Here is a 12575-nt window from a genome sequence, read left to right as displayed (position 1 = left end):
AACAAGCACTCTAGGCCAGGGCTCAGTGCTTTTGGTAGGCGTTGCGTTGTTTGTAGTTTCCAGATGTTTAATATACAAATCTCTGTGAGGCAGAGAACCACCTCCAAATCCCACCTTCTGGTTGATGACTTGTTTTAGTTTCATAAAGAAACCAAAAGCCATATCCCTTCTGTAGATCCTTCCCCTTGTACCACCTTTAACAAACTGACTGCCTACTTTTTTTTTTTTTTTTTTTTTTTTTTTGCTTTATCTCGCACCTTTAACATTGACTGGAAACATTTGATCTGCCAAGAGTTTGAGTTTGGGCACATGGGGTTTCTCCCACAGCTCCTGATAGCGTCACCAGCAGATCAGGCGTCACTGTATGTTCCCTGCTTACAGGACAGGAATGTTCTCCACCTCCCCGGAGAAATTCACAATAGTTGAAAGGAAAGTGTCCTTGGGGCCCTTTTATGGTACTGTGGCTTCCGGCTCCTCAGTGCTGGGAACTGAATCCCCTGGGGCTTCCAAGCACAAATGATGGCAGTTACTAAAGAAGCCAGTACTTTGCACCTTTGACCCCAGGCCTGGTGCTGCTTTAACTTTTACACAGAAAATATGCTACAGCCTGTGAGTAAGCATTCACATTCTAGATTAGGGAGCAGAGGCACAGGTACTTAAGTAAGTAGCCTCAAGTCACACAGGCAGAACTGGAATTTGAACCTGGGCGTAGGTTTCCAAAACCACACCTGAGCCACACCACTCTTCCCTTTCTGCAAGCAGGGACCTGCCCTCAAGAGCACACAGAGGTGTACAGGAGCTCGCAGCGTGCAGAGCAGTCAGAGGCGTTGGCCGAAAGATCGTGTCAGAACTCCCGTATACTCCCAGCATCCTCCACACCGCGGGGAAATGCCCTGGGTGAGAGCATGACTTCCATTAAGACAAATGACTCCAGTCGAGGGAAACCTGGGCCCATCAGAAAAACCATTCATCAGGAGTGTACAGTGTTTGCGTGCTACATGTTTCGTGTTCTTTTCCCCTTAGGTTGAAAAGGTCAAGTGGCATGAGCAGCCTTTTGGGGAAAATCGGAGCCAAGAAGCAGAAAATGAGCACCCTTGAGAAATCCAAGCTGGACTGGGAGAGTTTCAAGGAGGAAGAGGGGATCAGTGAAGAACTGGCCATCCATAACCGAGGCAAAGAGGGGTAAGGAGGAGGAGCCTGCTCTTCTCCCAGTCCTCAGAACTCAAATGATTGCTTAGAGGCAAAGTGCAATTTTAAAAAGCAGGGCCTTTCCGTGGTGAAGCAAAAGCGGGAGTGCTCCGGTTTGTCAGGGAAGCGCCGTCCTAGCGTGGGGCAGGTCCCATGAGCAGGAAAGTCGCTGCGGGTGAAGGAAAGGAGGCTGTGTGAGCGGCACTGCTCTCGGGGCCAGTCACATCTGCCAAGCTGAACTTGCTGAATTACGGCTCCAGTGAACCGCAAGTCGCCTGATTTATTCACGTGATCGGATCTGGCTCCTCGGAGCAGCCTTGGCCTGATCGAATCATTTGGCCTCCAGAGAAGCCAGACTAGTTCAGATGCTTCAAAAGCAACACCAGCACAGTGCCTAGTGGGAGTTTTTTATTTTTGTTCATTCACTTATTGTTCGTGTCATTGTGACCCAGGGTGGGACTTTGCTGGTGGCTACAGCCTGTCTGATGTGACTACCCCTTGGACAGCATCCCAGGCCATTGCTTGCCCCCCTTCCACTTTCTTTTGGAACACAAAGATATCCACCAAGTATGTATTTGGTGGTAAAAGGGATCCCTTCCTTCTCATGTTTGTTTTCCTGCTGATTTAAAAAAAATGTCAAGAGAATATTTTCAGGGTCAGTAAGTACTTAGGGACCCCATAAAGAGTTCAGGAGCAAAGTTACTGCAGAAGTGGATTGAAGGCTCCAAGTCAACTTCCCAGCCCCTCTGGGTGAAAAGAAGTGCTGAGAGGCAGCACACCGGGCACCCCTGAGGTGGCTCTTCCCCACGGAGGTTGGCCTCTGGAAGGCCACCACAAAACACAGCAAACACTGGAGTAAGGAAGGTTTATTGGGGGCGGGGGGCACTAACAAGCTGCCTCCCCGTGCAAGAGAAAACAGCAGCCTGTACTAGGAGAACAGGTCTTGCACAGCTTGCAGAAGTAAGGAAGTGGGAGCAGCGAATCCCATTAGGGTGGGGGTGGAGCTGATGCTTGTGATTGGGCCTTTTGATCACCCGACTTTTAGTAAGCCAGGCTGGGCTTAGGGTCAAAGCTGATTGTACAAAATGGTGACAGGGCCAGAGCCTAAGACGGCATCTGGGGCTTGAGATGGCACCCCAGATAAGATGGCACCATTTTGTTAACACCCTCATCATGTGGTTGTGAGGATTTCATGAAAAGATATATTTTATATGTGTGTGTGTGTACATATATACATACTATATACATATATAGTATGTATATACATGTTACATGTGTGTGAAATACATAATGCACCATACAGCACACCTGTCATGTAAAAGCTTACATGAAATACAAGTCATTTGGGTTATTAATAAGCTAAATCAGTGGAAAGACAGGAGGGATTTTCTTGGGAGAGGTGGTCATATGCCCAAATTAATCTTCAAGATTATTTGAATGAACCTAGAAGCTAGCTGGTATGTTTTGCAATAAAACGTTTCAGTGACTTTGTGGACTTGCCTAATAGTCAGACTTAGCCAGAGGCAGAGGAGCCACAGCCATGTGGGAAGACCCAGGATGAAGCACAAGGAGGAGTGGGTGTTGGCTCCACAGGGCTGGGCAGCTCTGACATTTGCCCCAGGCTGCTCCACTCTGATTCAGCTCTGCTAACTCACAGCTCCCTCCTCTTCTCCGCTTTTGCACAGGGATCTAGGGCAACAGAGAAGCTGCTAGTGTGTACTATGCTCTATTGCTTTCTTGGGTATTGATGATACAGGTTGGACAACATTCACTCTGTTCCAGTTAATGGAGATCTTAGAAAAGTAAGAGTAGGTGCTGTTGAAGATAAGGAAGAGTTAATCAAATGTAGGCTGAGAGAGAAAGCATGATTAAGAAGGACAGCAGCCTGGTGAGGGCCTTTCAAGCAAGGGAAAATCACGTAAGTGGTTTAGGGGTAGCTAAGAAACTGCCGCTTTGCTGCTCTGCTTTTCCTTCCTCCGTCTGAGCACATACACCTCCCCCAGATTTCACAGATGAGATTATGGTGTCTTTTTTTTTCTTAAAGATTTACTTATTTATTTGCAAGTTTGAGTTACAGAGGGAGAGGGCAAGACAGAGAAAGAGACCTTCTGTCCGCTGGTTCGCTCCCCAGATAACCACAACAGCTGGGCCTGGGCCACACCGAAACCAGGAGCCAGGAGCTTCTTCCAGGTCTCCCACATGGGTGCAGGGGCCCAAGCACTTGAGCCATCTTTTGCTGATTTCCCAAGCACATTAACAGGAAGCTGGATTGAAGTAGAGCAGCCGGGACACGAACCATTGCCCATGTGGGTTGCTGGCACTGCAGATGATTTCTTTACCCATAGTGCTGGCCTGGTGATTTTGTTCTTCCATTGCAGACCTGATGATACTGTGCTCTGCCTTGACCCTCCTCACCTGCCTGCTCCTATGTCAACCCCATGCCTCCCCCTCGCTTTCCTTTCCCAGATTCTACAGATGGAGTAAAGGAGTCTGACCCTTATCCAGGGAAGGGACTGTAGCTCTGATTCTCACCTTGCCTGAGTATGAACTTCCCTTGGGGAACATTTCTGAATTTCAGATGACAAGGTCGCCCCTGTACAGAATACTGAATCAGAAAGTCTAGGACAGATAGGTCACGCCTCAAGTGATTTTGCTACACAGCTAGGGTTAAAAATCCTAGACAAATCATAGCATCAAAATTCTGGAGGCAAGAGCCAGACAACAGTGTCCTTTCTAGCATACATACAACCAGAGAGCCAACTGCAGAGTGGATGCCGTTGGGAAGAGTGCCACAGAGTTGGAAGGAGGGTAGAGGCATTAATTAAGTGTGCATGTTGGAATTTCTAGGCTAGAAGCACGGTATATAATTTCCAAAGTAATAGAGGGATAAAAAAGATACAGGAGTAACACAGAAAAGGCTAGACCAATAGGAAAAACAAAGTAGTATGAGATTGGAGACTAAATTTATCAATGCTTCCATAAAGTATAGACAAAACCAAAGCCCCAGTTAAAAGACAGTAATATTTTGAATTTTAAAAAACAAGCTATTGGCTATTTAGATTTATCTGAAACAATGGGATGCAAAAATGCTTAAAATTAAAAGATGGGAGATTAATCAAGTGGATACTGACCCCAAAAAAGTGGAGGTAGCCATAGAAATAGAAAAAAGTAAGCTTTAAGACAAAATTGTTTCCAGAAAGAAAGAATGCAGTCTCTTCATGTGATAAAAATACCCAGCTTCTCTGGGAAGTAGTGATCTGAGTTGGAGGGCACTGTGGCATTACCTGCTGAAGCTCCACAGAGTCGTTCCCTGTGATTCTGCACTGCCACTCCTAGCTTTGTCTCCAACAGAAATGAAATTAACATCCAGAAACTGGAAGCAACTCAAATGTCTATGTACAGGGTAATAGAAAATAGAAGTGTGGTATGTTCACACAGTGGGGTGCTGTTCCTCAGTGGGAAGGCACGCGAAGAAATTGTAGGAACATAACACAAAGGAATACATGCCCTCAGTCCAAAACCAGGCAAAACCATTGCGTCCATTAGGTCAGTTTGTTAAGAAAGTCACAAAGGAGTACATGTAGTATCATTCTACTTATGTCAAGTGCAAGAAATAGATACAACTGAACTTCAGTGTTGAGGAAACAAAAACTTGAAAGTGAGGAAGTGAGTAACCAGGTCCTGGGTGAGCTCACACCTCTCTGGGCTGTTGGTGTTGGGGTCAGAGTTACTCAGGGGCCTTGTCAAGGCTAGCAGCCTTATTCTTCTGGACCCATTACAAGTGCTTGCTTTATAATCATTCATTTGCCTTGTCCTTGCATTCTTCTGCATGTATGTTATTTCACAATAAACTGAATTGAAGCTGAGTTCCAGTCTTGACCCAGCCATCAACCTGCTATGGGCCTTAGCCCCCATTTCTCCATCTGTAACGTGAGGCCTCTTGAGTGGGCCTTTCAGGGTTATTGTGGGAGTTAACTAAGTAGAGATACCTAATGTGTTGAGAAATAGGAGTCCCCCAAGTCCTCTGCTTGCATTTCTTCCTCCCACCTGCCATTACTGACCATACATGGCTCAAGCTTTACCGCCTTGAATCCATTCCTGGTGCATTCCTGCCAGCTCTTCAGGAATATTTTCCACAGTGGTATGGAGTGGAACTGGGGACATCTGTTCTAGTCCCTCTTCCTTCCCTGAGCTGTTGGAGTTACAGAGAGGCAGAGGCCGAGAGAGAGAGAAGTCTTCCATCCACTGGTTCACTCCCCAAGTGGCTGCAATGGCCGGAGCTAAGCGTATCCAAAATCAGGAGCTAGGACTTTCTGCTGGGCCTCCCACACAGGTGCAGAGACCCAGGGAATTGGGCCATCTTCTACTGCTTTCCCAGGCCATAACAGCTGTATCGAAAGTGGAACAGCCAGAACTTGACCTGGTGCCCATATGGGATGCTGGCACTGCAGGTGGCAGCTTTACCCACTATGCTACAGCACCGGCCCCGCCATCTCTTCTTACACAGGAAAGCTCACTCATTCCAGGACTTAACTACCATTTTCTGCTGGTAAAGTCACTCTCCCCTACCCTGCCCGTTCCCCTGAGCTCCAGACTGTGATTCAGCTGTCAGTTCACATCTCCACTTGAATGTCCAAGCCACACATCAAACTTAATGTCCAAAACCAAACATTTGATCTCTCTCCACAGACTCCTCTGACTTCTCAGAAAATGACACATCACAGTCCATGCCACTGTGAAAAGAAAACCCAGGTGTCATCCTCGATTTCTTCTCTTCCCATTTATATCCTGAGGTCCTGTTTGTGCTTCCATCACAGAATAGTTCAATCCGTGCCTCCTTATCCTGCCCCACTGCCACCCACCCCAGCTCCAGCCACTGGCATCTTCTCTGCTCCATGCTTCTGCCTCTGTGCCCTTCTAGCCATTGTCCACCCAGCATCTGAAATGCAGCTTGGAGAGTACAGTTCAGCCTGTGGTCCTTCCCTGCCCTGACCCCTCCAGGAGCACTGCAGATCAGGGTATGTTCCTTCCCCCAACCAGCCAGGCCCTCCGCAGGCTGTCTCCCACCCTCCCCTGGCCTCTCTTCCTCATGTCTGCTGCAGCCTGGCCTCATTGCCCCTCTGTGGTTCTCCTCCCCAGGGAGACTGTATCCCAGCAACTGTCAGCCATATCACCTTGCTTGATTTTCTCTGTCACACTTATTGACTGATATGTGTTGTCCTGTTTGGGACTTACAGCAAGATCTTACTCCCTACTCTATCAGCAACACCCAGAGCAGCCCCTAGCACAGAGCAGGAACTACACCATTGCAATGTCTAAATGCCCATCCCACTAGCCAGCTGGTAGCCTTGGCTCTGGTTGGTTGCCTGATAGGATTAGAATTAACCACCCAGAAGAGAGGAGCATGATACATCAGAATGATGCCTCCATCCATGTATCACTTTCAGTCAGCAGAGTTGGTTGAAATGTCCCCACCCATGATGGCTCAAGTGACTGGGTTCCTGCCTCCGACATGGGAGACCTAAGTTCCCAGCTCCTGGCTTTGGCCACAGTCCAACCGCAGCTGTTGTGGATATTTGGGAAGTGAACTAGCCGATGAGAATTACCTCTCTGTCTCTCTGTGCATATATCAGTCTCTCAAATAGATAAAAACTAAAAAGAAATGGCCACCAGAAGAGTCATCTGTCCAGCAAAGGTTGCTGCCTTCCATCGAAGCCCGGCGCAGCAGCCCTGGAGCAGAGTCGCTGTGCACTGGGTTGTTGAGCACAAGTCCCTCTAGCCCTGTAACCTGTTTGGTGGTGGCCATCAGCAGCCTTGCTTTCCAGCAGTGCCAGCGTGGAGACTAGCATTGCTGGGGAGGAATCATGCGGAAAAGAAAAGAAATGCAGGTGTGTTTTTGACTGCTTTCATCTGGCCAATCAAATTGAAGTTCATGAAGCGTGATGATTGGAAACCAGATGTTTTTGTGAGTCAAAGAGGCATGACAGAGAGACCAGAGAAAACAATTTTCTTTTTCCAAAGAATCTGTCTCCATGACCGCTAAGCGTCTTTCAGAACTGGTGCATCCTTGAGGTGACATGGGAGGGAAAGCAGTGGAGAATAAATTGAATTAAAATCTCTGCCCTTTCATTCTGGCCCTTGAAGTGTTTGTAAATTAGATCCCAGCTTGGGAGTGTAGACCTGTGCGGTATCAGGCAGACTGCTTCTTTCAGTTGTATTTCTAGGGGCAGGAATGACCATCCTGGAGCTGTATTCCAGCCTTGGCATGTTTCATTGCCTATTGCAATGTGGTGTGAGAAACAGGCATACCCCTTTCCATCCCGTGTTTGCTTTGCACTGAATGCTCACTTAGGGAACCACACACTGGCTCTGCTTGGAGCAATGTGCAAATAATGAAGCCAGAAAACGGCCTCAGTTACATGTGCCTGCTTCCAGTTTCCTGTGTCTCCCTGTGTTCTTATGTGTCCTGACCAGCCTGCAGGAGGCCTCTCAGGGGTGGTCAGCACACCATTGGGCCTTCCCACCATCGAGCCCTCTGACCTCTTGTGGGCTGGATTGCCCCATAGTGGCTGGTGACTGACATCTTCTCTGGCAGCGTTTCCTACCCTCTGTCCCTTCCTCCTTCCCTCCCTCTCCATTTGCCTGGGCCTCAGGAAGATCTGTAGCAAGAAAGTAATTTGGGTTGGAAGGTCCAAAGATAAAAGATGTCAGAGCCTGGTATGTCTAACCTGGTTCTAAAAGGAAAAAAATGAGAAAATCCCTTAGGTTCTTGATGCTACTGGGATGTTTTATTATAGAAAGTGAAGACTGACTGCCTTTTAAATGGGCCATAAAAGACAGTAGCAGCAGAAAAGGATGATGTGTCCTCTAGCTTCCCTGTGGACTGGGCTGAACCAGGCTAGGGCCCCAGGAGGGCTGGGCACAGGTCAGAAAAGCTTCAAGACAGAAAATGAGCCAGAGTTACGATTCCCATTGCATCTGTCTGTGGCCATGTTGTTCTGGGACTGTGACCCACATAAAGTGCTTGGAAGCTCCCTGAGGGTTAGTTGAGATAGCTGAGCACCCAGGCCATCTTTTGGAAGCAGCCTTGCTCCTCTTCCTGGAGTACTGGAGTATTCCTACTCCCCTTCCTGGAGTATTGGCCCTTTGGTCTCCGTTCCTACTGAGTGACAGGTCAGAAATGGAAAGCAGGGGACTGGCTTTGTGGAGCAACAGGTTAAGCCGCCGCCTGCAATGCCAGCATCCCGTATGAGCGCTGGTTCAGGTCCCAGCTGCTCCATTTCCAATCCAGCTCCCTGCTAAAGTGCCTGGGAAAGCAACAGAAGATTGTCCAAGTACTTAGGCTCCTGCCACCCACGTAGGAGACCTGGATGAAACTCCTGATTCTTAAAAAAAAAAAAAAAAAGAAAGAAAGAAAGAAAGAAAAATGGGGCCAGCACTCTTCCACATCAGGTTAAATCCCAGCCTGCAGTGCCCGCATCCCATATGGATGCTGGTTAAAGTTCCAGCTGCTCCACTTCCAATCCAGCTCTCTGCTATGGCCTGGGGAAGAAGTGGAAGATGGCCCAAGTGCTTGGGCCCCTGCACCCGCATAGGAGACCTGGAAGAAATACTGGCTCCTGGCTTCAGATCAGCCCAGCTATGGCCGTTGTGGCCATTTCGGGGAGTGAACCAGTGGATGGAAGACGTTTCTCACTTTCTTTGCCTCTGTCTCTCTGTAACTCGCTCAAATAAATAAATAAGTCTTTTAAAAAGAAAAGAGAGAGAGAAGCAAAGTGAAGAGAAAAGGAAAAAAAAAATGGAGCCAGCCTGTGGCACAGCAGGTTAAAGCCGCAGCCTGCAGTGCCGGCATCCCATGTGGGTGCCGGTTCAAGACTGGCTGCTCCACTTTCAATCCAGCTCCCTGTTAATGTGCCTGGGAAAGCAGCAGAGGATGGCTCAAGTCCTTTTACCCCTGCACCCACGTGGGAGACCTGGAGGAAGCTCCTGGTTCCTGGCTTTAGATGGGCACAGCTCTGGCCATTGTGGCCATTTGGGTAGTGAACCACCAGATGGAAGACCTCTTTCTCTCTGTACCTTTCTGTAACCCTGTCTTTCAAATAAATAAAAATAAATCAAAAAAAAAAGAAAGAAAAGAGAAGCAAGAGGGGGCACCATGGCACAGCAGATGCCCACATCTCATCTCAGATTGCCTGGGTTTGAGTCCAAGCTGTTCTGCTTCTGATCCAGCTTCCTGCTAATGTGCGTCCTGGGAAGCAGCTCATGATGGTCCAAGTGCTTGGCTTCCTGCCACACACATGGGAGGCCTGGATGGAATTCCTGGCCCTTCAGCCTGGCCCAGCCTGGTTGTTGCAGGCCTCTGGGGAATGAACCAGTAGATGGAAGATCAAGCTCTCTCTTTCGCTCTCTCACTCACTCTCTCTCTCTCTTCTCTCTCCTCCCCTCTCCCTCTCCCCCTCTCCACCCTCATTCTCACTCTCACTGCCTTTCAAATCTATATATCTTATTAAAAAAAAAAAAAGTGGAGGACAAGACCCTCCTACTCCCTACCAGTTCCCATGACATTTTTTGTTTTATTGTACTTCTCACAGTCATTGGGTTCTCAGAAGGATATTGTGATTTTTTTAAAAAAATACTTATTTATTTGTTTGAAAGAGTTACAGAGAGGTAGAGGCAGAGAAGAGACAAAGTCTTCCATTCACTGGTTCCCTCCCCAAATGGCTGCCATAGCAGAGAACTGGATTGGAAGTGGAGCAGCCAGGACTTGAACCAGTGATCAAATGGGATGTAGACACTGCAGATGGCAGCCTTACCTGCTATGCTGGCCCCAGGATATTGTAATTTTTACTGTTGTTTTACAGAGAAGAAAACAATAAAGCACAAATCATTAGGTGTCTTGCCCAAAGTCAAATAGTAAGACGTGAGGGCTTCTGTCCTCTTCAGCACCTTTCTGTCTCTTAGAGGTGGGAGAGTCCTTGTCAGTAGAAGTTTTGTTCATGGTCAACTCCTGGCAGTAAACCAAGGCTGTCACAAGGATCCTGTTAGCAGCTGCAGAGGGCTGTGAATGAGGAGTGAAGCTGGTCCTTGTGCGAGATGCCCTTGAGAACGCACTGCATCCTGCACTTGCCGCTCATTGCTGTCTGAAGCCTTCCCTACCCTGAACTCCGCCATACCTGCCCATCTAGTGTCCAGCCTGTGCTTCCCTCTTAATGGTCTCAAGGTCATCTCAACCCAGTACAGCTTCTGGGAACTCGCAGTGGGTTTATTCATGCTCAGTGAGTGTCCCAATCTAAGTATCACTTCCTCTTCTCTGAAGGAAAGCAGGAAGGAAAAACCACAAACATTGAAACCCACATACTTACTCCTCCTCCTCTCCACCTTGTCTCCCCGGCAGGTACCCTGGTCAGAGGGTTTATAGCAAACCTAAGAACGGGCCATCCTTTTTCCTGACGGGGTCCTACACTCAGTGAGTGACAGTCGGGAGTCAGACTCGGAGCTCCCGCCCTCAGAGTCTGCATGTTCCCACCAGCCCTCCGCAGTCGGTGCAGGGTCAATGGCTGTCAGGCAGTGAGCGGGTCTTGCCCTTCACAGGAGGCTGCTGGGAGAGAAAGTGAGACGTTGATTCAGCAAGGGGACACAAGTTCTTGAACCTGGTAATGATCGCACCGTTAAGTGTAATAACCTTGCAACAACAGATGCACATTTTCCACAGTGCAGCAAAAGAAAAATTAGTGCAGAGATTCAATTATGTCTCCCATTTTCAATGGCAATTTTGCTCTCTCAATAGATTAATTAGCGGCAGAGATCTCCTCCCCCCAGGCAAGTGGCAGCACACTTTCATGGCAAGACGGTGCATTAAAATGCAAGCTGTGTCTCACTGAGCACGCCTGCCTGTGTCAGCCTGGGCTGCCTTCCCTGCTGCCTGAGAGGACTGGGGGAGGTCTCATTGCTGAGCAGAGCCCCAGCCTTTGAAGGGGACCCTGCATGCGGACTGCAGGCCGCAGAGATCCCTAATCTTGTGGTGGGGGTCACCCTAACAGGTGACCCAAACTGGTGGAGAAGACAAAGGAGAGGAGCAAGGTAGGAGTGGAGGCAAAGAGCGAGGCCAGTTAAGTAGCTTCAGTGTGCACTCCACATACTTATGCCTTCTTCACAGCGGACCCCTGAGGTCTTGCTACTGTGCTGTGTCTTCCATTTTCAGATGCATCTTTTTCACGTTGTGATTCGGATACATGGGAGGCATAGCTTCTGCTCACCCAACTCAGCACCCACTAACCCCAGAACATGGAGCATCGTGAACTTTCTGTAGAGCTAGACAGAACTCAGAGAGATTGGGTCCTTGCCCAGTTCATGTGTGACCAAGCTAGGGTTTGGACCTATGCTTGGCTAAGTCGTTTTCTTCATGTTCCCCTAAAGTCTTGTAACAAAAGTGCCCTGTTTTCCTGGCCCCAAGCCTCTAGTGTTCTTTCCCTTTGATGAGGTGTTGCCCTCCCCTCTCCTCTTCATTTTATTTTCACTCACATCTGGATCACAAGCAACCTTGTTTAGCTGAAATATGAGTGGTTTGGATGTTCCTGAAAGAGTTGTGGGTGGTCGCTCTGGGCACCAGCTGTGTTCATCTGTTTGGGACGACTGCACCCCGTTGATATGCGAGGGGCCAGATGGAGCAGGGGAGGCCATGCTCCCCTCTACTCTGCTGACAAGTACTTTTTTCATCTTCCTGCAGGTATATTGAACGGAAGGCTTTTCTAGACCGCGTGGATCACAGGCAGTTCGAAATTGAGCGGGACCTCAGGCTGAGCAAAATGAAACCTGGATGTCTTGGGGGAAATCAGTAGCCACTTAATCCTATTTACAGTGTGAGCTTTTCGTGCATCTGTGAAATGTTTCCAGTGTTTCTCATCCACTACTTCCAGGCGAGATCTCTTTTTCTACGTTGAAGTTCCATGTATGTACCCTGACTTCATGTGATTTCATTCATTTTACTTTGAAAAGTTGCTCCTTAAAAAAACAAGCTACAATAAAAAGTGGTCCTGTGAGAGGCTGCTGAAGACAATGACTGGCCACCTTCCCTTTCTGCTGCGGAGTCCTCCCCAGGCCTGGGCGGCCGCAGTGGAAAAAGCTAACCAGTCTAACGTAGATGTGAATCTTGGGCACCAGGCGCTTTCTGAAATTGGCCTTGCTCTGGGGACCTCGGGAGGAGGCTCTCAGTGAGAGCACGATGCCAGGTCCCTGGCGTCTATGCGCATCCCCTTGCACTTCTCCCTGTATCACTCCTGAGCCGGCCTCCTCCCCCACCAGGCTGAAAATCAGGGTATTTTGTTGCTGAGGTCATGGCTTTGCCACCAGCCCTTTTCCTCCTTCCAGAGAAGAACCAACTTCAGATG

At 48.5% G+C, this 12575-nt stretch overlaps 1 protein-coding gene across 1 annotated transcript in view; it reads left to right on the top strand.

Moving 5' to 3' along the window:
* The window catches only part of CFDP1 (craniofacial development protein 1), a 143130-nt gene extending 130886 nt beyond the window's left edge, over positions 1–12244 (top strand). The window contains exons 6-7 of the mRNA XM_062177891.1: positions 1024–1182; positions 11915–12244. Coding sequence (XP_062033875.1) covers positions 1024–1182; positions 11915–12026 — 271 coding nt within the window. The 3' untranslated portion in view covers positions 12027–12244. The remainder of the gene's footprint in view (positions 1–1023; positions 1183–11914) is intronic.
* Positions 12245–12575: the final 331 nt, after the last annotated feature.

The sequence above is a fragment of the Lepus europaeus genome, chromosome 19, assembly GCF_033115175.1.
Source record: "Lepus europaeus isolate LE1 chromosome 19, mLepTim1.pri, whole genome shotgun sequence".
In the NCBI taxonomy this organism is placed as follows: Eukaryota; Metazoa; Chordata; class Mammalia; order Lagomorpha; family Leporidae; genus Lepus; species Lepus europaeus.
This window is presented reverse-complemented; position numbering and strand designations above follow the sequence as displayed.